The sequence below is a fragment of the Poecilia formosa genome, unplaced genomic scaffold (genome assembly GCF_000485575.1).
Source record: "Poecilia formosa unplaced genomic scaffold, Poecilia_formosa-5.1.2 Scaffold177, whole genome shotgun sequence".
Taxonomy (NCBI): Eukaryota; Metazoa; Chordata; class Actinopteri; order Cyprinodontiformes; family Poeciliidae; genus Poecilia; species Poecilia formosa.
The window spans coordinates 377,363-400,374 of NW_006800116.1; the positions used below are offsets into that span (position 1 = coordinate 377,363).

Genomic DNA, 23,012 nt, shown 5'->3' on the forward strand with positions numbered 1-23,012 from the left:
CTTCCTTCCTTCCTTCCTTCCTTCCTCTCTTTACAGACAAATCATTCCTTTAAGTCTGTCTTGTGTCCATCCTTTTCCTTTCTTTGTAGTCATCTCTTCTTTCTTCCTTTTTCTGTCTTCCCTTTCGTATTTCCTGTATCCTTAATTTTTTCCTTGTTTCCTCCCCTTCTTTTCTACATCTTCCTTTCCATTCCTTCCCATCTAATCTTTCTTGGGTCTTTTTTCCTTTCTTTCCTTCTTTATTTTCTTTTTCTTCCCTTCTCTTCATTTTTACTGATAACGTGAATGTCTGGAGCAATGCACAAGATTAATAAATGACCAGTTAAACTCTTATTTCATTTCTAGTGTGTTTCAATCAATACCCAATTAAGGAGTAAAATTTTTAGATTATTATTAGTCTGTGGGGTTTTATAAATTGCTGCCTTAAATCTGTAGCAGTCCTGTGTTTCCGATGTGAAGCTTTTAATCCAGAAGCTGCTGAAACCTTGATGATTTTTTTTTCAAACATGTCTGTCGTTTCAGGCTGCGACTCCACTGCAAGAGGAGCGAGTTGGTGCGGGAGCTGGAGGAGACGGTTCGACTGGCCACGTCTCTGCAGACGGAGCTGAGGAGGTTGGTCCTTCTACTCCACCAAAATATTCAGTCTGAGCCCAGGAAGGGAAGCTCAGTTAAAAAAATAAACACACCTGATGCTGGTGCCCGAAGCAGAAACTTCCATGATGATGGAGTCAAAAACATTTTGGGTTTTAACTTGGTCCAAACTTTATTTCTCTTCCTTCCAAGCAATCTGAGGATCTATGAAAGTAGCTTTCCTTTTTTTCCCTTTCATTTTATTATATTTTATTTTATTTATTTATTTTTGCTGAAAAGCAACTTTCAGTCATTAGCTGTATTTCCATCACAAATGTGTGCAAAACATTTTAAAATATTGTGCGAATGTTAAAAAAATTTGCAAACATGGGCATTTATTGCATTGTGTATTATTTATCGTGAAAAATATCTTGTGATAAAAATTTCAGTTAAAAAAACTGACTAAATGTTATTTTTACTCTTCTGTTTATTTTCAAGAGAACATAAAAAAAGCTTAACTTAATTTTTATTTCAAGATATTATAAGAATAGTTGTAACATGTGAATAAAGTCGTAAAGTCATATTACAATTTCTCATAATTATTCTGATTAATTTGTTTTTTTACATTTTTAGTTTTTTTAGGAACTAATACTCTGTCATTAAATAGTATTTGAAAACATTGTGATAAAATTCCGTATTGCCCATTCTTAAATGGAAGTGAACTGAAACATTTCATTACTAATCATCATCTTCAGAAATATTTCATATATTTTTTTGTGTTTTCCCTTCAGCCTGTCGGCCAGCACTCTGTCCTGTTCGTCCGGCAGCAGCCGTGGCTCGCTGGCATCCAGCCGCGGCTCGCTGGCCACAACATCCAGCCTTGGCTCTGCCTCCTCCCTCAGCTTCACCGATCTCTACCTGGAGCAGCCCGAGCTAGCCGACCCGGACCTGTGCAGCAAGCTGGACAGTCTCCTGCAGGACGGCGGCCCGGTCGGCTACCGGCCCTCCAGCTCCATCACCACCATCCACGAGCATGAGGTGGTGACGGGCTGTGGCCAGCGCGGCGCTGAGCGGTCTGATGACGCCGGGCCTGGCGGCGCCGAGTCTTCCCGGGTCCAGGTCCTCAGGCTGTCCGAAACGCCGCGTTCCATGAACTCGTTGTCTCCGCGCTCATCTCTGTCGTCGCTGTCGCCGCCGTGCTCGCCGCTGGTTTCGGACACCACGTTCCTTTCGGGGGAGGCGGGGTCCGGCGGGGTTGGGCTGGACCTGGAGCTGCGCAGCAGGCTGACAGAGCTGGAGCTGGATCCCGAGGAGCAGCGGAGAGAACAGCTGGAGGACAAGCAGAACCTGAACAATGTCCTTGGAGACGAGTGCAAAGGTCAGCCTTTTACCCAGAACTCTGTGCCTCTTCCTAGCATCAATTATGGTTCAACAGAAAGTCGGCCTCTCAACATTAATGCTAATCTTTAAAAATTGTTATGTGTTAATAATACAATAAAACATAGTGCACATTATTACCATTTTTGACCTAAAAGCCTGTCTCCTGCAGAGGGTTACCTAGTTTAGGGGTTCCCAAACTTTTCCATGCCCTGTCCCTTCAGAGCTGGATTACATCTGCAAAATGAAAAGTAAGAAGGAACTGCACAGCTCTGAGACTTCAGGGTCAATCTTTACCTCCTGTGTTACAAAGATATCAAAGAAAATATCTTCACTGGCAAGCAGAATACCAGGAATCCTGAGTCAACTAGTGATAAGAAATCTAAACTGTGATTGAGATGGACGGGTTCAATTTCATCTGTTTTCTAATAGAGCTACAGACTTTTCCTTGTTGCTTCCTATTGTGGAGAGCTTTCCTTGTTTCATGCTGCACTGCTGGACGTTCCTCAGTTTACCTTCTGCTTCCTCCATTTATGACCGTAAAGCCGGTTTATTAGCAGTTTTATTATTGCAGAAAAATTAGACACTCTCTGTGGGGGACAACAAATTGTAGTTTTATTTTGTTAAATAAATAAAAAAATAGAGTATCACATTTGTTGTTTGATCCGTAAACATCAGAGGGAAGCATGGAAGCAGCCTGTGAGAAGCAGAACGTGACTCCTGTCAGAGCCGCAGGTGAAAGGTGGACCTGGTGTCCGGTTTCTGGTTCAGTCTCCATTGCTGCTGCCAGAGCTCAGCTCATTGCTCATTATGTATGCAGGACTTTCTCACTGACCTCCTGTTGTTCAACTTGCACAAATAAAACAAGCCGATGCAACGTTTCGCTTTCAGGGATGCTGCAATTATAGTAATGATAAACACAGTAGAAGTGATAATAATGTTAATAGCAATAATAGTATTAATGTAATAGTAGTAGTAAAAATAATGGTAGTAATGGTAATAATATCAATAGCAGTAGTAGCAATAGCAGTAATAGTGATAGTTGTAATATTTATAATAATATAGTAGTAATAGTAATAATTGGAATAGTAATAACTAATTGTCCTATGATAATAGTAGTAGTAATAATAATTGTAATAGTAGTATCAGTAATAATAGTTGTAATGATAACAATAATAGTTACAATAGCAATAATATAGATGAGTTTATTACTATATTTACATTTAAAACCATTAGTTGGTGTTTTTTCATTTTTAGTCAAAGTATTGGGGGTCCAAAGAGCCACTAGTGACTCCAGGCTGCAGACCCCTGGTCTAAACAATGAACATTTAACTTCATGTACTTTTTTTCTTCATGAAGAGTGCAAATCAAAATTCACAGTAATAAAAATTCTCATATTTAAAACTATTTCTGCTGCTTAAATACAATCTGTGGTTTGGATGCATTTTATGAGCTCTAGCTTTAGAGCTCATAAAATGCATTAACTCACCTGTTGGCAAGTGAGTTAAAAAGCAGCTCAAAACTAATGAAAAATACATTCAGAAAGCCTGGAGATCTGATGCCTGGTTGCATTGTACACTGTTTTATTTTTCTTTGTCATAACTGTTGAATGTAGGTGCTCAGATTCAAGGGGCGGGGCCAAAGAAGATGGGCGTGACCTCAGCTGTATCCGATGAGTCAGTGGCCGGTGATAGTGGAGTTTATGAACCATCAGAACGCAAGTATGTTTCATTTTCATTTCTGCATCGTTTCTTCTTTATTTTTATGCTCATTGAAAGTGCAGTATGTAACTTTTATTTAAAAAATCTTCTTTACATATTTGTTAAAACTGTCACCAAGTCGTGACCGTTTGTTATGAGACTAATAATCTGTGAAAAGATTGACCTCCTCCAACTCTTCCCTAAGCTACTATTGCCATCTAAAGAAAAATGCAACACTCATGACCAAAAACAGAAATATCATTGGTGGCAATGTTAACTAGCAGTCCCACACGGATGGGTGATTGACAGCGCTAAGACCTAAGGCCCGCCTCTTGGCCCTGATTGGTTGTTTCCTAGTAAGCATTGGGAGTAGGCATAGGAGATCTTTTTTTTTTTTTTTTTTTAACAAATATGTAAAAATACATATTTTTAATATGTTACATACTGTAGCTTTAAACCCAGTTTTTTGTAATGAAAAGTGTATACATTTCCCCTCTTGCTCTTTCTTCTCCAGGCCAGGCCTCCCTACAGAACTCCTCCTGAGCTCCTATGAGGACCGGTCTGCGTCTGGCTGCTCCCAGGTCCAGCTCGGCTTCCGCTACGAATCCAGAGACCAACGCTTCATTGTCTATATCATGCAGCTGTCCAACTGCAGTGCCCTCTTTCTGCCGGCTGATCAGAAAATGTATGAACTAATTTCTGCCATCATGAATCCTGTGTTAAATCAAAGAACAAACGGTGACTCAAAATGTTTCCTGCAGGCACGTCCGCATGGCGGTGCTGCCGCCCGTTCAGGCCACCCACTGCCTCTTCCGAACACGAGGCCTGCTCCCTCAGGATGTGGTGGCCATCAACGAGGTGTTCGGCATGCAGACGTCACACAACGGATTGCGGCAGAAGACCCTCAGGGTTGACATCTGTAACACCAGCAAGTCAGGCCATGAGGAGTGTCTGGTGGGTCCCTGTTCAGCTCTTATTTATGGGATTTTTAAAGATTTAAATACGTTTCTCAGCATGACGGCTGAAGGATATCAGCAGGAAGTCTTCTGATTATTTTTCCTCTCCTTCAGGCTGGAGCCCAGATCAGCCTGGCTGATGTCAGCTGTTCACAGGAGCGACACACCAAGTGGTACAACCTGCTGAGTCGCCTCCACATGTCTGAGATTAACAACAAGGACAAGGAAACAAGAGCACAGGGCAGCTCTGGCAGGGTAACTACAGAGGAACTGACACCTAGTACAGATTCTTAGAATTAACAGAATTAACAGCTCCAACCAGATTTATCAGCAGTAACTCACTATAACCCACTTTATTGGTGTTTTTGAGCCAATAATTATTTATGAGATTTTTTTATTTCAGACACACGAAGGAGTCCAGCCTCCTGAGACTGAGTGGTACGTTTTCCAACCTTTCCTTACATGTGTCTTGCTCTGCTGTTTGTGTTGAATCACACAGAATGATGTAATAGAAACCCAAAGTGTGGCAAAATTATAGGTAACCTACTGTCCAAAACGGTTTTCTGTTGCTTGATTCATTGTGTATTTCTGTTGCTGTATTAACAGACCACAAAGCTACCCAATGGTGACAAACCATAAATCAGCATTATTTCTTTAATTGAGACTACTTTAATAATTGAACCTATGAAATGGTTAGACTTTAAAAGTGAAAAGTCTTCATTTGTGTTCTTTATTTGAAAAAGACAAACATAAGCTCCTTTCCTCACTGGTTTGGTTTTACTTGTTTTATAGAACATGCTTTTAAATGACGAGACGAGTTTTATTTTGAAAGCTCTACTTTGAAAATTTAAACTAGTCCCTTCTTGAACAGTGTTTGATGCCCATTTATGATTTTAAACCTATTCCAGTAGTAATCCAACATATGTAAACCCAGATCTTTTATGTTTACAAAAGAGGATTATGGCCACTGGAAAAGAAAAAAGTTATTTTAATTTTTTCTTTTCCAGAAAAAGAAAAAAGTGGCTTTCCACTGCAGCCATACCCGTCTCGTATGTCTCGTATAAAAGTCAGAAATGTGACTTTTTTTCTGAAGATGTTGACTTGAATCTCAGGATTCTGTTTTCTCGAAATTTTGACCTTAATCCCAGAATTCTGACTTTTCTTTCAAACTTTAATCTCGAAACTTAGACTATAATCTCAAAATTTGTACTTCAATCACAGAATTACAATGTTTTTCTTAAAATTCTGACTTGGATTTTGACTTGAATCTCAATATTCAAACTTTAATCTCAGAATCATGTCTTTATTCTGAAAACCGCTGGTTGTGTTAACGTTTTCAAACATAAACAACTCCCAAAGTTCATGTCGGTTTTCAAACCTCCATTTCTGTAAATGTGACAATGCAAAAATACTTTTCTGGTCTAATTTTTGCCAAGCAGTCCTAGATTCTACCGGATTAGGATGGAATAAAAATGTATCTATGGATCATCAGGCAAGGTGATCCTCTTGAGGCAGACATGTCTAATGAAGAGGCAGAAGAAAATGATGAGGAGGGTGTGGAAACTGAAGATGAAGAGGAAGAGTTTTACCCTGACAACAGTCAATGGGTTGGAGAGAAAGAGGAGAATGAAGAGGAGCAGAAGGTGGCCAAATCCACTCCGACGGCACCCATCACTGAGAAGGTAGCTGCTTTTATTTCTACCTTTTGAGCAAGAAGAAAAGTTGGTAGTTGAGTCCTGGTCTTAACCGTCTTATTATCAATGTATCACCATCTTCCAGGTCAACAAAGAGACAAGCATTGACAATTTGTCAGCATGTCATCAGTGGTCGGTGGTTCGACCCAAGGAGCGCCGTCCTGACTTCCACCAGCAGATCCCCTTTATGAGGGGCAACACCATCATCCGCTCCAAGACTTTCTCCCCTGGACCTCAGAGCCAGTACATTTGCAGGGTAACTGACAGCCTTCACCATCATGTGAAAGAAAAAAAACTTTGCTACAGTTGTGTCTTTAATCTAGTGGTTTCATTCTTCAGATTAATCGGAGCGACAGCGACAGCTCCACACTCTCCAAGAAGTCTCCATTTGTCAGAAATGCCTCAGAAAGACGCAGCATGCGCATGAAAAGGGTAGGTAGAAGGAATCCTTTTCATTCATGCAGTCATCTCTGTTTAAACTGCGGTTAATAAGCATATTGTGGTGGCATTCTAGGAATATTTGTTGGGTATTTGGAGTTTTTCTGTTTGATGATATTGAGCAGTCTGACATAAAACATGTAACTGCAAAACATCTCAGATTAGCATTTAGAAGTACCTTAGAAACATAAATATGTGAATATTGAACTGCAGTTTACATCCTTTAAAATGCACCTTATGTTTAAGGAAGAAATAAATCATCCTTTTTATTACTGACGTCGTCTCTGTTTTTGGGGGCTCGTCCAGGATGATGAAAGCATTTTCATGAAAAAATGTACTTGTCATTGACAATTAGAATTTCTGGCTTCATGTCCTTGGCGCTGCAGTTTCCAAAATACCACCTCAAAGAGCACCCCTCCCTTGTGACTCCACCACTCAGCTCCTTCAGACCAACCAGCAGCAATTAGCAAACATGTGATGAAACTGCGTATCAGCTGAGCTCTTTATATGAGCTACTTCTCAGTGCAACGGTGGTAAAAGAGGAGCCATGTTGCGATGACCTCCTGAAGGGGGAGTGTTGGAAAGAGCAGGAGCTTCTTAAAGAAACAAAGTCCCAATTTCAAGACGTTAAATTAGAAAGTCAAATTTCTTTTGTGTCATATTTCATATGTAGCAGAAGCTGTAAAATGGCACTATATGCCTGGAAAACCTATAATACTGTCCCTTTAAGGGTTTCTGTCTGTCCTCTCGACAGCCTCCAGTGCAGGTGAAAGGTCTGGACGGTCTCCTCCGCACTTCCCTGGACCTGGAGCTGGACCTACAGGTATCCCGGACACGGCAGGCCCGGCTGACCCAGGAGCTGCGAGTTCTGCGGGAGCTGAAGATCCAGCTGGAGAAGGCAAGGCAGCAGGGACAGAGGGAGCTGCCTGCCTGGGTCCAAGAGGATGAACGCTTCCGTCTGCTCCTCAAACAGGCTGAGAAACAGGTTAGAAAACCCACCAGACAGGAGGACGATCCCAGTAAGGGAACAGCAGTTTTAATGTCTTGTCTGTTTCAGACTCGAGAGGAGCAGCTGCAGGAGAAACGGGTAGAGAAGATGATGAAAGCAGCAGCCAAGGACGTCCACAAGATCAGAGGACAGAGTGGAAAGGAGCTCTCTGAGGTCCAGACCTTTAGGTAGGAGATAAGGTCCTAGTTATTTCCCATGTTTTATGTATGATAAGTCAGAGTTTTTTCATAGATTGGCTGGTCCTGAGGCAGGTGCAATTTATGTTTGTTTGTTTTTTCTTCTTCATGATGCATTTTTAACTTTTGTGACTTATATTCCAAAGCGACTTAGTCCGGAAAATACAGTAATTGAAACAGGACATAGAGAAGTAATATAATAAATGCAATGATTTATAATACACACTTATTACTTGGTGTGTATTTTATGTGGTTATTTATTGAAGTTCTTGATTTATTTAGATTTATTTATTTGTTTTGTTTGATTGTATTTATATGTTAATTTTACTTTTTTTATTTAAATGTTAATACATTTATTTAGATATTTTATTTTTTTTATTTAGGTTCTTTATTTATTTTGATTTTAGTTATTTTGATTACTTATTTTGCACTTGTATTTATTTGTTTATTCTTATTTTAACCTTTTTTATTAATTCAGGATTTTATTTTATTCAGATTTTTTTTACTAGATTTTTATAAAATGGTTATCTTTAGATTTTTATTTTGTTTAGATGTTTTAGTTATTTATTTATGTATTTAAATTTACTATTTATCATCATTATTATAAGAAGTCTACATTACAGAGAAGCTGTGGCTGGCTGAGTGTAAAAGTTAGACTTTATTTTGCCATCAACAGAATATGGATGTAATCAAAAATCTAAAATATGTTACAGTCTGCTTTTTAACATATTATATTTTCTGTTTATTTTCCAGAGAGAAGATTGCGTTTTTGACGCGAGCAAAGACCAGCATCCCCAACCTGCCGGCCGATGACGTGTAGAGAAGCATTTCAAAGTATCTTTCCCCTCTGACCCTGTTGCTCCCTCGCTGCAGGGCGAACTCTCGCTGGTGTCGTAAAGAGTTAAGAACATATTGGACACAAAAAAAGACCACTCGAAGCGGTGAAGAAACACATTTTAAAGCAGCTCAGCACTTCTCATGTGGGTAGTCTGTAAATGTAAGATGGCTCTCTGGAGCTCCTCCATCTTCATTTGCTGTTTTGTTTCTGTTACTAACCAGCTAGTTTTAGTTGTTTCAAGTCATTCCAGCAAAAAATCTGACTTTTATACTAAACTTACACAAATAATTTACATAAGTAGCGCAAAATTAAATCAGCAATGGTACTACAGTTCAGTTTACGCTGATGACGAATCAAAACAAATCTGAAAAATATTTAATATTCACACTTTATTTTTAGAGCATTTAGAAAATTGTATATGCAAACACACAAGCACAGTGTTTCTTTTTTTGTTTTTATGTTTTTGCTGCAGACGTGAAGAAAACATCTGTGTATGAGTTTAAAAGCCTTCTGCTTGTTAAAGTTGGTGCATCTTGTTTTTGCTAAATTGTCCCCAAAACTACAACTCCCAAGGTGCATTTCAGCAAAAAATATCCTGGCGCAGGATCTAAAGTTTCTGTTAAGTAGCATGAAGCTAACAACATTTTAACGGTTGTTTGGTGTTTGTGAACTCCTGATAGTTTAAGAGTTGTTTCTAAGAGGGATCCAATTTTAAGTATCAGAAGAGGTTTTTCTCATTGAATTCAGTTAAGGTCTGAATATTGTTTTTGTTTTTCTATGATAACTTTTGTAAACATACAATTTTTCAAAAAGAAACAGCTCCTAACACTAGGTGCTGCATTCGTCTTTGGGCAAAAGAGAGGTGGTGATTTTATTGGCAAAAATTACTTAGGACATTATTTTAGGAATGTGACAATATTCATTCAGACTTTTAAAGTTAAAACAATTAAATCAAACTTTGAACATGGGTTCTGTAAAATATTCAGTGAGAGCAACAGGTTTCTCTAATTTAGAAATCCCAAATTATTGAAGTAGACTTGATGAATCCTCAAACACCTGCATTTACCACATTTGTCCACAGGTGTCACCAAATCATATGAATTAAAACTCTTTTCTTCAGTAGAATCTGCCATTTTAACTTAAAACAAGCAGCATTTAAGATGATTGTAGAACATTACACACCAACTCAGAGAGGAAAACCAGAGGCACACTCTTGGAAAAACAAGCATTTTGTCAGTCCAATTATCTCTAACCAGCTCAGCAAAATGTAGAATCGACACTAACTCACTAACACTCAGGTAGTTTATTGGATAGTCTGCACTTTATAAAACTTTAGGAGAAAAAAACCACAAAAGGAACCTTGATCTGAGGTTTTCTAGAAGCCTCTCCTTCATGCTGGATGATTATTGATTGTTGAAACATGCAGGAAATGAAGATCAAAATGTATTTTTGATGACTGTGAATTCCTACTGATTGTATGTTTGTTCACAAGAGAAAAAAATCTTCCAGTCAGCCCATAGGGACATAAAGGTTTCTCTGCAATGCAAGCACAGAGACTTCTTGTTTCTTTCTGACTGATTTTGTTTTGGTCCCGTTTTATCAGTCTTAACTTTCGGCTTCATCCTTCCATGTTTCCCTACTATAACTGGAGTATTTATGTACACATCACTCTGATGTGTTTTATAACTGGAAGTAAAAATGCTTTGCACCAATATAATAAACATATCACCTTTTTATTTTTTTCTGGCCCTAACTGAGAGTTTTAAATGAACCGTTAAACGCCTCTTTGCTGCAGCTCTTTCAGCTTGTTTAGGTTTTACAGCCCATGCCGTTACAGTTTTTGATCTTTTCATTGGTTGCCTGTTTTACTGTTTACACAAAAATTAAAGGCATAATTAAAGATGTTTTTTTTTGTTGTTGTTGTTGTTGTTATTGTGGGGTTCTTCAGAGTAGTTATCGGTAATGACTGATGGCTTTTTTTTCTGCAGAAGGCAAAAACTTAGCTGAAGTGTTTGAGGAAAGATTCTCATGCTTCATCCAATTGAATGGATGGATTAATGAATGGCAGAATGACTGATTTAATTATAATGTATTTGAAAGGGACATACACATTAATTAACATTTGCAACAGGTACAGATGCAAATATTTACCAGATTTAGTAGAATTTTCCAGATTTTTGTCTGTTATCCCTGAGCAGGTAACATTTTACAAATACAGTTAAAATGTTTTTTCATGTACATAATGAAGAGTCAAATGATGCAGTAGCATAAAGTAAATGGTATAAAATGGTTGGTGCTGAGTGCATTGCAGTTTGATTGGATGGATAGTAAATTGATTGACGGACGGACGGATGGATGGATCAGCCAGAAAACTGCAATCGGTGTACTCCTATAAATTTGGTAGATGGATGCTAAATTGGATGGATGGATGAATGGTCGGTTGGATGGAGATATATTGGATGGTTGAATTGTAAATTGACTGATTGGATTGATGGGTGGTGAATTCAGTTAGGGTCCTATCCTGAATAGACATGATCTTGAGATTTTCTCTTTTTTAGAAGCTCATTTCAGTTAAGTCGTTCTGCAGATCCTGAACCTATAACTGCTCTATAGATCCTTCCTTTAACCAACCACAGCTTTCTCTCCAGCAGAGGAGCAACCTAAAAAATGACCACCGAGAAGACGTGAACAGCCTAGAATCTACTGCTAGTGGACCCAAATACAGTCTTCTGCCCCTTAGGGAACAGACCCTGGTTCGTTTTAAAACATCATGCCTTGCTGCTACAGTCATTCCAGATGTTTTCCTCTGATCCCTGCTTTTAGATTAACTGCATTGAAGAATTGGAAAGATATGTAGATCCTGTAAATGTTTTCAGTTCATATTAGAACTAAAATATTTACACTCCGTTGTGATAAAATTCAGGTGTTAAATGTCTTTATTCAGTAGAAAAATCCTATTCATCACAGGAACATAAGACCATATATTTGTCTTCATCACTGAACACCATGGCATGAACTTTAACCTTTTATTTTTATTTACTTTTTAACCACAAAGAGGTTTATTTTCTGAATATGGTCAGTCTTATATAGCACATAGATGAACCTATGAACCATAAACAGACTTATAACTGAACCAGGATGAAGGAATGCCGGCTTTCCCAAGGAATCACAGTAAATCATGTAGCTTTTGTATAATTGCAGCTTTTTTTGGTCTCTGATTTGATTATGATTTTGTTTTCTAATAGTCCGTATTATGACTGCTGATGAACCAGGTGACGTGTTTGCCGACAGCTATTACACCCATATGGTGTGTATTTATTGCACTTTTGTGATTTGGGTGTCCTTTTTTTCCTCCAGTTTTGTTCTTTTTATCAAAAGTCCAGAAAAAGCTGTGAATTTCATTCTCAGACACTGTAACTGTCGATAAGAGTTGTAAATATTTCACCAGCACAAAAAACGAAGACGGCAGACAAAACATAAACACTATGTTTTGTAGTTTCACAACAAAAATAAAATGTTTTTCTCTTATAATTGAAGTTGTTAATTACTGACTGCATATTTAGAGCTGGAACAGACTTAAAAATATCATGTTTAGTTTTTTGTCTGTTTTGTTTCAAAAATGACAAAGTAGAATACCAATGTCCCAATGGTATTCCCTATGTACGGAGCCCCCTAGGAGAAATGGGGAACATTTTTTCTTTTGTGTTACCTCACAATATGCTTTCTGCAATATTTGCTGGTCTATTTTGTATACAGTCACGTATGTCAATTTAACATTTCAAATAGCCTCAATCAAAAACATGTTTATTATTATTAACTCTTTGGTGCAAAAAACTGATTGGAAATGGATTTATTCACTGCATGTTTATGTCTGTTTCTGTAAGGCTGAGATGGAACTGCACATGTAAACAGCCCTTTAAACCATTCAGAAGCAACATAAGAGACGCAATCAAAACTGTCAGATGACTTTTTACCCTGTGATAATAACTCAGAAATAGTCCAAATAGTTTGGATGTGTTTTTTTTTATTTCTTTCCTACTTACAGAAAGGTTTTTTTATATATATATATATATATATCATAGGTTTGTGGTTTTCAATCCTAAAGAAAAAATATATAAAACTTCAGATATTTCACAACAAGATATTAAGATATAAGGAGAAACCTTATATAATAGCAGAAAGTATGATGGCCACCTTAAGAAAGACTTACAGCAGGGGTGCCCAAAGTGGGTCCTCGAGGGCCGGCATCCTTCACATTTTAGTTCTCTCCCTGGTGGTAGTAACAACCTTTTCATCTTGTTAATGTACCTCCTAGGTCTTCTAATGAGCCATCATTTGATCCAGGTGTGCTAAACCAGGGAGAGAACTAAAACATGGAGGATGCCGGCTCTGCAGGACCCACTTTGGGCACCACTGACTTACAGTATTGAATTATGCCACATGAACTGATCAGTACATTATTGCAAGAGAACACAAAACTTTTGCGAGGTAATGCAAAAGCTTTGCGAGGGAATGTAATGCTTCGTTCCCTCACAAGGCCTCCTTTTTTATTTTGAGCATTTGCTTCTTTTTCATTCACATACCTAGGCATTTTCTATAGACTGTTGAACTCTTTTTTTTTTTTTTTTTTTTTTTTCCCCCCAAGACCAAAACTCCCATTTTATTGTTATCTTAACATCGGTCAACTGTACAAGCAAATATATGAGAAAACAAATGTATAATAAAAATACTGACTATATATATAGATATATATCTAGATATAGATATATCTATATCTATATGATTTGATATCTATATATATATCTATATATAGATATATATATCTATCTATCTATATATAGATAGATAGATAGATATATATCTATAGATATATATATACATAGATATATATCTATATATATAGAGATCTATATATAGATATCTATATAAAAATAGATATCGATATATATATATATATATATATATATATATATATATTTTGAAAAAAAAAAATCAAACGGAATTTGACAGTAACAAAATAAAGAATATGGAAAATATGAACCAAACATAAATGAATAAAATTAAGATTGAAAATTTATTATTAATGATATTCAATTAATACTGTGAAAATGTGTAAGTTGGAAAAGGTCTCCTTTTTCGCACGCAATATTTGGCACAGTAATTTCTTCATCAAGCCATTTATTTATTTCTATGTTTATTGACAATCTTGACAGGATCAGTCCTGTGGAGGAACAAAACTGACCAAAAAAATAAAAGCATAAATTTTTTTAAAAATTTTTCCTTGTCCTTACACGAATTTACATCAAGAAATGCAAATATTTTCTTTTTTATTTCCCCTAAACATGTTTTTGTAAAGAAAAGTAGATATTTTGTTTTGTCTTTTCCTCATACAAGCCCTCCTTTTGGCATTGCCTCCTGCATCGTTATGTCATGAGTAGAGCTGCCTTTGATGTCCAGCTCATCTACTATTGGTCTAAATATATATTTATGCTTTTATTTCTTATTATATCAGTTTTGGTCGAAGTCAAGGACTTAAAACATAAAAAATAACCTGCAAAGTAAAACACATTTAAATTTAAGCTCATAATAACAAAACACATTTATGGTTATTTAGAGTAATCCTTTCCAGACTGATACAGTGCATGCTTTTTTGTAATGAAACTCAAGATTCATATTTAAGTTGTGTATTAGTTCAGATTGTGAATGTTTCTGATGTTTTTGTTTGCTTGTTTTGGTTTTTTCTTTTCAGTTTTGTATCTGTTACAGAGATATTACCAAGCTTGGCTGACGGAGGCTCCCATTCCGGTCCTGCAGATGGCGCTGCACAAATGTAACAAACCTCAATCAAAGACAACGAATGTAAATCCTGAACTTCTTCCTCATCCTGCAGTTTGTTTCATCAGACACGAGATTGTGCTTCTTATCGGCAGCAGATTCTTCTCCCGGCTTTTCAGAGAGATGGGAGACCCAGTGACCGAGTACACAGCCCGGCTTCAGCACCAGGTGAGCCGCCGGTTTATCATTGCAGCCATAGACAAATAAAGAGCTACTAAGGTTTGTAATAGCGAGGCTAAACGCTTTAGAAGAGCGTTAAACTATCCAAGGCACCACAACGCTGCGCCAAACTTTCTACAAAAAAACATTACATTTAATGATTTCCTCTTGATATGCAGAAAGTGTCGCTTAATAAAAGTTTTCTTTCACAATTTAAAGAAAACAGACTTGAGTTTTGAATTCGGCTTGTACCCTAAATGTCCTTTTTATTGTGAAAATTGTTACTTTATTTGTTCTTTATTCACCCTTGTTCTACTGTCAAAGTAGTGAAAAAATAAATAGTTCTTCAATATTATGAAGCTTAATCTTACATTATTTCTTTGCCGAATTGATCACAATGTAATATTTAAGTTTAACTTAAAGGAATGTGGGCCAAAGTCAATGTACAAGTCATTTTAATTGCATTAAGCATTGGAGTTGTTGCTTTCATTGTGAAGTTAAAATCACTTTTTATTTAGAAGGTCCTTGGCGCCATCTGGTGGAGATAGTAGAATTGTAACATTTTTATGTGAAGTAAAAACTGGATTTTTCAGTTAGAATCTAATCAAAAACGTTGGTTACGTATTGTAACCCCAGATTCTATGAGTATAGGCTTAGCCCTCGGTGCTGCGCTGGGCGCGAAAGATAAACCCACTAGCGATAGCCTGAAAGGACGAAGCCTATACGAAATAGAACAGAAAAACAAATGAGATTCTAAGTTGTTGGTTTCTTTAGCCAACGATGTAAAGTAAACTTTTTCTAATATTTCTAATCCAAACATTCTTTGTTTTAACTCTGACCTGAAAATTTGTAAAATTCTTTAAAAATATTTTCAGTGAGCTTCATTCTTACTGAGTTTAATTCGTTTTAGTAAATTTGAACATGTATTAATTACAGCATGCTTACAACAAAATCAAACTTAAGGCAACAAAAGATAATGTTACCAACTTAAGTGGATGAATTTTTATCTGATTGTTTATTCCAATAACTGACAGAGAGAAAATCACTTTTGGTTTCACTCTGACCAAGTTTGTGTTTATTCAGTCGTGGAGCTGATCGGGAATTTTTGCTGCACTATAGGTATGTCACAGATCTGGTCCAAAGGTTTTGCTCTGTCTTGCAAAGATATTCATACCTTCTTAATCATTTTGCGAGGATACAGCTACAAACTTTAATGTATTTCATTTGGATTTTATGTGATGCACCAAAACAGGCTTTGGTCAGGTCACTGAGCAGTGAATCCTATGAAAATGAGAAAGCTTATGTCCTGGCAAGCAGAGCATTGTTCAGAGAAGTGGCTTAGGTGTGTCTGGAGGAGCTACAGTAGGAATGGGCGAGTTATTCAAATTTTTGGAATATCTGGATTTTTTCACTAATGCACTACTTGTGTTTGCATAGCTCAGAGTGATATCGGCATGGCCAAAGCCATTGTCTTTTTTGACAAACCTGTTTTGCAGCTTATCTTTATTTAAACTTTGACTATAGCAAATTACTAGGGACAGGCTAAGACTTATTATTTATTTTTTTTAATTACAAGAATAAAGCCATAATAGAATTCAGTCGTGCGACAATAAAGTCGAAATAATACAGAAATAAAATTTTATTACCAGAATATTTGGCGTCGGTTTTACAGATAAGGAAACACTTTTATCACATCAGCATCATATTATCATCAGTAGCAGGACTTTGAAACAATCATAAACAAAGTCTAATTTGAAGAAAGAACCACAGACTAAACTGGTTACATCAGATCTTCATAATTGTCTCATTAAAACAAAGTTTTCTTGGGACTTTCTCCTTGTAAAATTTATTATGACTATATCTTTTAAATAATAAAATTGTGTTACCTGACCCTCATAGTTCCATTGTACAACTCAGTACAAGTGTTTTGTTTCATTTTGAGCTTTCTTCTTTTCTTTTCTTTTTTCTCCAAAAGGAGCGCGAAATCCAAAGTTTGTCTGCAGAGATCGAGAGCCTTAAAAAGTCTCAGAGCTTTGAGCCATCGCAGCGCCTGGAGGATCTGCGGGAGGAAAACAACAGACTGAAGTACCGCCTCAACGTCATGAAGAGGGTGGGTGGCGGCTGGCAGTTGGGCCAAGCGATAAATCAACTTTATAGATTAATCAGATTTAGGATTTTTGAAGATTTAATTTTTGGAAAGTTTGTGTGTACGTGTGTGTTGTTTTTTTTTTTTAAATTAATTTATGTATTTTCACCAAAATTCTACTTGGCTTTCCATAGCTCAGAATGATGTCATCTTGCTCGACAAATGTGCTTTACAGCTTCTATTTTACAGCTTTTAATTCATCATGAAATTCTTGCAACCTGTACTTAACATCATACAACTCACAGAAGGGATGACTGAAATGTCGACTTTTTGGAGATACTTTCAGTCATTTCTAATTTATTTTTTTTAGAAAAGAAAGCAAGGAAAAACTTATCTACTAATATCAGAAATTGTATCTGGTATAAAAAGATGAGATTTATCTTTGTCATATTGGTAATGGTGGCGTTGTTGTTTTCCTCAGAGTCTTCAGGAGGAGACACCACACTGCGGTAAATCCATGCTGAACATCAACCAGCGGCTGCAGGATGTTTTCGGCGAGGCCATTAGGGCTTCCTTCCCTGACCTCGACAACCCGCCGCTCGCCGTCACGCCCAACCAACAGGCCAAGTTCGGAGATTACCAGTGCAACAGCGCTATGGGCATGGCTCAGGTGTGTCTCTGACTGCTCCTTTTTTCCTCTAATGTTTTTTCTTCAAACATCTCGTTCATCACATTACTGGGAGCAGAGGATGCAGAAGAAATGGCGTTCCCCAGTTGTTAATGTCTCACTGTTGATATCAGAACATAAAAGTTATCGATTGATTCAGTCTAAATATGGATCTTATTGATCGACTAATTAATTGATTAGCAGCCATTAAATTCTTAAAATCCTGAGTTTTTTCTTATACAAAGGGGTTGACCTCTTTTATTAACATATTAACATTATATGCTGAATTTTACAAAAGTTAAATTTTAACATTTCGTGTAAATACTCGCTGAATAATCAGACAATTGTAGTTTTCTCATATTATTAAGCAAAACAGGAACCTCTTAGGTTGCTGCATGGATAAATGAAAGTGAATAAAAGAATAAAATGTGTAATTTACTTAATTCCCTGTGAAAACAGATTACTGGACGGAGGTGTGTGATTTCTCTTGAAGGAGTACTAAAACTCACAACAGCCCTCAAAATCAATACTGCGTATTTAGCATCATGTTTTCACCATCATGTTACAAATTTTCTGTGTCATTTCTGCCACTTTCTGTTATCACATCCTCGCCTTCGTAGCACATCAGTCATTTTTGGGTGAAAAGTTGACGCCCCTTTATCATGTTGCATAGTTGGATGAGCGCTATTATTCTTAATCTCTTTAAGGAGGTTGTCTAGAATTTATATTTCAAAACAGAAAAAAGTGCATTTTCCATCCCACACTGGAGTTTGTTGGGACCATTTCTCTTTCCCGTTGTGATATTGCTCTGCCATTTGTGTTTCTGTATCAACGGCTCATGATGACCAGTGGTGCCCTCTGTTTATGGCGGCCAAAACTAAATCACTGAGAAGGTCTAAGCGAACATGATTAGCTAATTGATTGGAACTAATCTCAGTGGAATAAACCACCAGTTGGCATTTCTAGTCCTGATGTTTAGAATTTTTTAAATACAAATCCTATCTGACTATTTTGTCTCAGATGCTGAAAGCAAAAGGGACAAAGGTGAACCCGAGGGAAATCGCTGAGAAGATTGTTCAGAATCTGCCAGATAACGAACTCATCCAGACGACGGAGATCGCCGGACCGGGTAGGAGCTGGATCTGAAATCAGAACCTCACTGAGTTTAACCCTTTCAGACACACTTCCTTTTATTTTAGATTTAAAACTTTTCAACAGATCACCTGTTGCACTTTTTCATTTATTCCAATTATTATTTTTTTCGGATAAGGAAATTCTTGTTGAATCTGTTTAATATTTGTTCTGAACAAGTTAAAATTTAAGTTTTGTTTGAAGGTATGAATAATTCTTTTCAGATTTTTTTTATGCAAGTCTTTCTACTGAATTAGTAAATTGCTTGAATGATTAAATTTATTATAATAAGTACATTATAATAGTGCAGTAAAAATGAATTTTACTTGTTTAATAAATTGAAGTCTTTCTTTGTATTAAAATATGCTTAAAATAAAATCAAGTATTAAAATTAACAAAAAAATATTTTTAGGACAATATTAATTTGAAATATACTTCAGAAAATATTTTTCGATATTTTACTTTAAACTTAAAATCTGTTTTATCATATTTTCCTGCAAATGTTTTTAGTGTTAATAATTTAAATGCCATAACAAATATTTTAAACCTTTTAAAAATATATTAATATCTTAAGAGCAGAAATGTTATAATGTTATTAAATTAATTTTTTACTACTGTAACAAATTAATGAAGTAAGTTAATACTTTCACTTAATTATGAACATTTTGTTTATTAAAAAATAAATAAAATAAAGAAAAATTGAAATAAAGTAATTTTTAATGGAATTTGGTATATTATTATTTTGTTATACTATCAAATCTTGGATTTTTTTTTTTTACAAACCTGGAATTATTTGGCACTGTAAACTAAAATTTGTAACTATAAATTCACTTCATCTTAAAAAGAACTATTTTGTAGTATATAAAAATGTATATAATATTGTGCTTTGTTAATCAGTCAAATTTTATTTGTATAGCACATTTCAGCAGCAAGGCATTTGAAAGTGCTTTACATCATAACAAGCACAAAACACGAAGTCATGCGACATAGAATCAGCAATCAAAACATTTCATTAAGTCAAGTGCCATCACTAAATTCGTAATTGATTACGTTTCAAATACAAATAAACAGGTGGGTTTTTAGTCAAGATTTAAAGGCACTCAGTGTTTCAGTTGTTTTAGAGTTTTCCGGAAGTTTGTTCCAGATTTGTGGTGCATATAAGCTGAATGCTGCTTCTCCTCGTTTGGTTCTGGTTCTGGGATGGAGAACAGAACCAGAACCTGAGGGGTCTGGAGGGTTGATACAACAGCAGATCTTTAATATATTGTGGTGCTAAACCATTCAGTGATTTATAAACTAACAAGAGTATTTTAAAGTCTATTCTCTGAGCTACAGGGAGCCAGTGTAGGGACTTTAAAACTGGTGTTATGTGCTCTATCTTCCTGGTTTTAGTGAGAACGCGAGCAGCAGCGTTCTGGATCAGCTGCAGCTGGAGGATTGATTTGTTTGGCAGACCTGTGAAGACGCTGTTGCAGTAATCAATGCGGCTAAAGATAAACGCATGGATGAGTTTCTCTAGGATTAATGTAAATCACAGTTGATTTAATTTAAAAAAATGTAAGTTTTGAAAATTAAGCAGGAAAACAAATGAAATGCTAGAAAAAAAGTCTGTTAATGGTCGTATGATCATTTCAGTACTTTTACATTTTTCTGAAGTTGCTCACTTTTAATATATTCCTTAAATTAAAGAATTGCAAAATAAATATTTCAGAATAATTTGTTTGGTTCTCCAGATTTTCACTTTTCTTTAAACCCAGCAGTTTTTTGTTTGCTGGTTTGTTTTCACTGTGGCTGCGTTGCCTCATTCCTCTGCTTTATTGTCCAGGATTCATCAACATCCATCTGAAGAAAACATTTGTGTCCAAACTGCTGACCAGCATGTTGCTCAATGGTGTCCAGCCGCCGCCGCTTGCCACCAGGAAGAGGGTTTGTCTACAGAATAAAACTTTACTTTCCTCTTGCTTTTTTATTTTTTAAAGTTTTAGTTTTATGCTTTACAATGTTCCCAGGTTTTAATTCTAGGAAATTTTAACATTCATATTTATTCCCTAAAACAGTGGTCCCCAACCTTTTTATCACCGCGGAACAGTCAAGGCTTGACAGTTTTACTGGGGGGTCAGGGTAGAGGGTGTCACATGACACAATTTTAAATTTTGTCCCTTTATGACAATCTTGGAATGCTCCGAGTTCTGAGATTGTTGCTGCGATAATCCTAACCGATCATCCTGCCTGGGTGGTGTGTTATGTCGAACGTTGGACCGCTCATATCTAAAATCGGACATATTCAACATGTTGGATTGTCTTGGCCCGATTATCGCAGTGTGTGGGTGACTGGGAGAGAGAACGCAGCCTGTTGAATGTGACAGGTAGCCAATCAGAAAGCGCAGTGACGTAAACACAGAGGGGAATCCCTAACAGCTGACATAGCACAACTGAAAGCCTGGTTTAGTGCATAGTGCAGAAAATAGAGCGGCTGCTCCTGCAGTCTTTTATCCAACATTTTTTGTTTTTGTTACGTCTTTTATCACTTAAAATGAGTCCACAGACTATCAATATTGCTTCTACATCGTCGGACATGTTTGTTACTCTAAATTCACATATGGTATGTTGGGAGTTTTACGGGATTTTCTTTTGGAACTGGGATGTTTGTGAGTGAAATCGGTTCGTGTGTGGTGTCTTGCTCCTGCCTTGTGCCTTGTGACACACGAACCGATTTTATGAGCTCTGTGGTCACAGGTTTGGAAAATCGTCCGACAATGCTAAAATCATGCCGTGTGAACCAGACCTAAAACTCACAAGCTCTACTCCTCTAGTCTCGACCACTGTCCTAACACGCTCTGACTCTGGTCGCTATGGTAACGTTTACACATTCCTTCAAAATAAGATACAGATGCGCAACAAAAAAGAACATTTTACTTTCATGAAAAGTTTAACTCGGATAACAACAAATCAATGGAATCAATGGGAGCCCTGAGCTTGTTTTTCTGCATCGAGATGGTCCCATCTGGGAGTGATGGGAGACAACGACACCCGAAGTGTTGCTTATGTACAGGGTGCTTGGTCTCCAAGTGGGGAAGGAGTTTGAAGGCTTTATTGGCTCATTATCGGGTTGGTCACCGCATATCATGCAGAGCAGGCTTGTAATGTGGGACTCGCCTACCGGTCCGGGATAAATCCATTCTCCTGTCTCTTCTCTGGGCCTTTTCCCCTTCTCAAAGAAACTTTCCAAAGACATCTGATCTGTTTCTTACTCATTTTGCTGCTTGTGGGCTCAATGTTGGCGCGCAAGTAACCGAGAGAATCCAGTTAAAGGATTTTCAAAATAAAAGATCCTCCAGACTCAGATAATACATAAAACGGAAATATTTAATCATTTCTTGTGCGGCCCGGTACCAATTGGTCCACGGACCGGTGCCGGTCCACGGCCCGGGGGTTGGGGACGACTGCCCTAAAACACAATGATAAAAAGTCTGATTTATTAATTTAGCATCTGCAGCTAACATTAACACGGGTGATTTGACTATTTTGTTTGGGTAACAAAAGGTGCTTAATAGACTGTTCTATGAACCAGGTTAAGCTAATACTGACACTAGAGGAGTTCTGGGTAGAACATATCTACAGACAGACTTTTGTTTATAATTTATTGAAAAATGTTTATATTTTTTGTACAGTTTTAGACTAATTACTGTCCTGAGTTTGTTGTTCTTCCAGCAGTTGGCAGTTTTTTGAGTTTTTATATTCCAGTTAACAATTAATTAATTAATAAATTAGACGATTATTTCAATTATCACTTAATCACGGTGAAGCCGATTAATTGTTTCAGCGCTATTCCAAAATGTAAATACTTCCATCTGCACAGCATCCAAAACCACAGGGAATAATTTCCCAAACTAAAGGACTTGGCTGAAAAAAGAACAGAATAAAAGACTAAAAACAGAACAAATGAGAACTAACAAAGGTGATGATGATTAATCATTTTTGTCGTCTCGTCGCCTAGGTGATCGTGGATTTCTCCTCACCCAATATTGCCAAGGAGATGCATGTGGGTCACCTTCGCTCCACCATCATTGGCGACAGCATGTGTCGGCTGTTTGAGTTTCTGGGCTATGACGTCCTCAGGTTGGAGTTAAACTCTTCTAGCCTCTGCATCCGTATCATAGCAACTCTTGGAAACGCCTTTGTTGTTGTTGTTGTTGTTGTTTGTCACACTGTTTGTTGACGTCGGCAGGCTGAACCACGTTGGAGACTGGGGGACCCAGTTTGGGATGCTCATAGCTCACCTGCAGGATAAATTTCCAGACTACCTGACAGTGTCTCCTCCCATCGGTGACCTGCAGATGTTTTACAAGGTTAGTTTTTCGGGTTGGGCTTATTTC

General features: G+C 37.1%; 2 protein-coding genes across 2 annotated transcripts in view; both read left to right on the forward strand.

Annotated features, from left to right (window-relative positions):
• The window catches only part of wwc1 (WW and C2 domain containing 1), a 40,776-nt gene extending 30,116 nt beyond the window's left edge, over nucleotides 1–10,660 (forward strand). Inside the window, exons 10-22 of the mRNA XM_016678243.1 lie at nucleotides 523–612; nucleotides 1,362–1,948; nucleotides 3,563–3,668; nucleotides 4,162–4,332; nucleotides 4,409–4,601; nucleotides 4,718–4,858; nucleotides 5,007–5,041; nucleotides 6,096–6,285; nucleotides 6,383–6,553; nucleotides 6,637–6,729; nucleotides 7,490–7,720; nucleotides 7,793–7,911; nucleotides 8,674–10,660. Of these exons, the coding sequence (XP_016533729.1) occupies nucleotides 523–612; nucleotides 1,362–1,948; nucleotides 3,563–3,668; nucleotides 4,162–4,332; nucleotides 4,409–4,601; nucleotides 4,718–4,858; nucleotides 5,007–5,041; nucleotides 6,096–6,285; nucleotides 6,383–6,553; nucleotides 6,637–6,729; nucleotides 7,490–7,720; nucleotides 7,793–7,911; nucleotides 8,674–8,740 (2,194 nt within the window). The 3' untranslated portion in view covers nucleotides 8,741–10,660. The remainder of the gene's footprint in view (nucleotides 1–522; nucleotides 613–1,361; nucleotides 1,949–3,562; nucleotides 3,669–4,161; nucleotides 4,333–4,408; nucleotides 4,602–4,717; nucleotides 4,859–5,006; nucleotides 5,042–6,095; nucleotides 6,286–6,382; nucleotides 6,554–6,636; nucleotides 6,730–7,489; nucleotides 7,721–7,792; nucleotides 7,912–8,673) is intronic.
• A 3,902-nt stretch (nucleotides 10,661–14,562) lies between these two features.
• Nucleotides 14,563–23,012, forward strand: part of rars1 (arginyl-tRNA synthetase 1) — a 30,109-nt gene continuing 21,659 nt past the window's right edge. Inside the window, exons 1-7 of the mRNA XM_007565488.2 lie at nucleotides 14,563–14,761; nucleotides 16,728–16,862; nucleotides 17,320–17,508; nucleotides 18,526–18,634; nucleotides 20,462–20,562; nucleotides 22,634–22,755; nucleotides 22,865–22,985. Of these exons, the coding sequence (XP_007565550.2) occupies nucleotides 14,573–14,761; nucleotides 16,728–16,862; nucleotides 17,320–17,508; nucleotides 18,526–18,634; nucleotides 20,462–20,562; nucleotides 22,634–22,755; nucleotides 22,865–22,985 (966 nt within the window). The 5' untranslated portion in view covers nucleotides 14,563–14,572. The remainder of the gene's footprint in view (nucleotides 14,762–16,727; nucleotides 16,863–17,319; nucleotides 17,509–18,525; nucleotides 18,635–20,461; nucleotides 20,563–22,633; nucleotides 22,756–22,864; nucleotides 22,986–23,012) is intronic.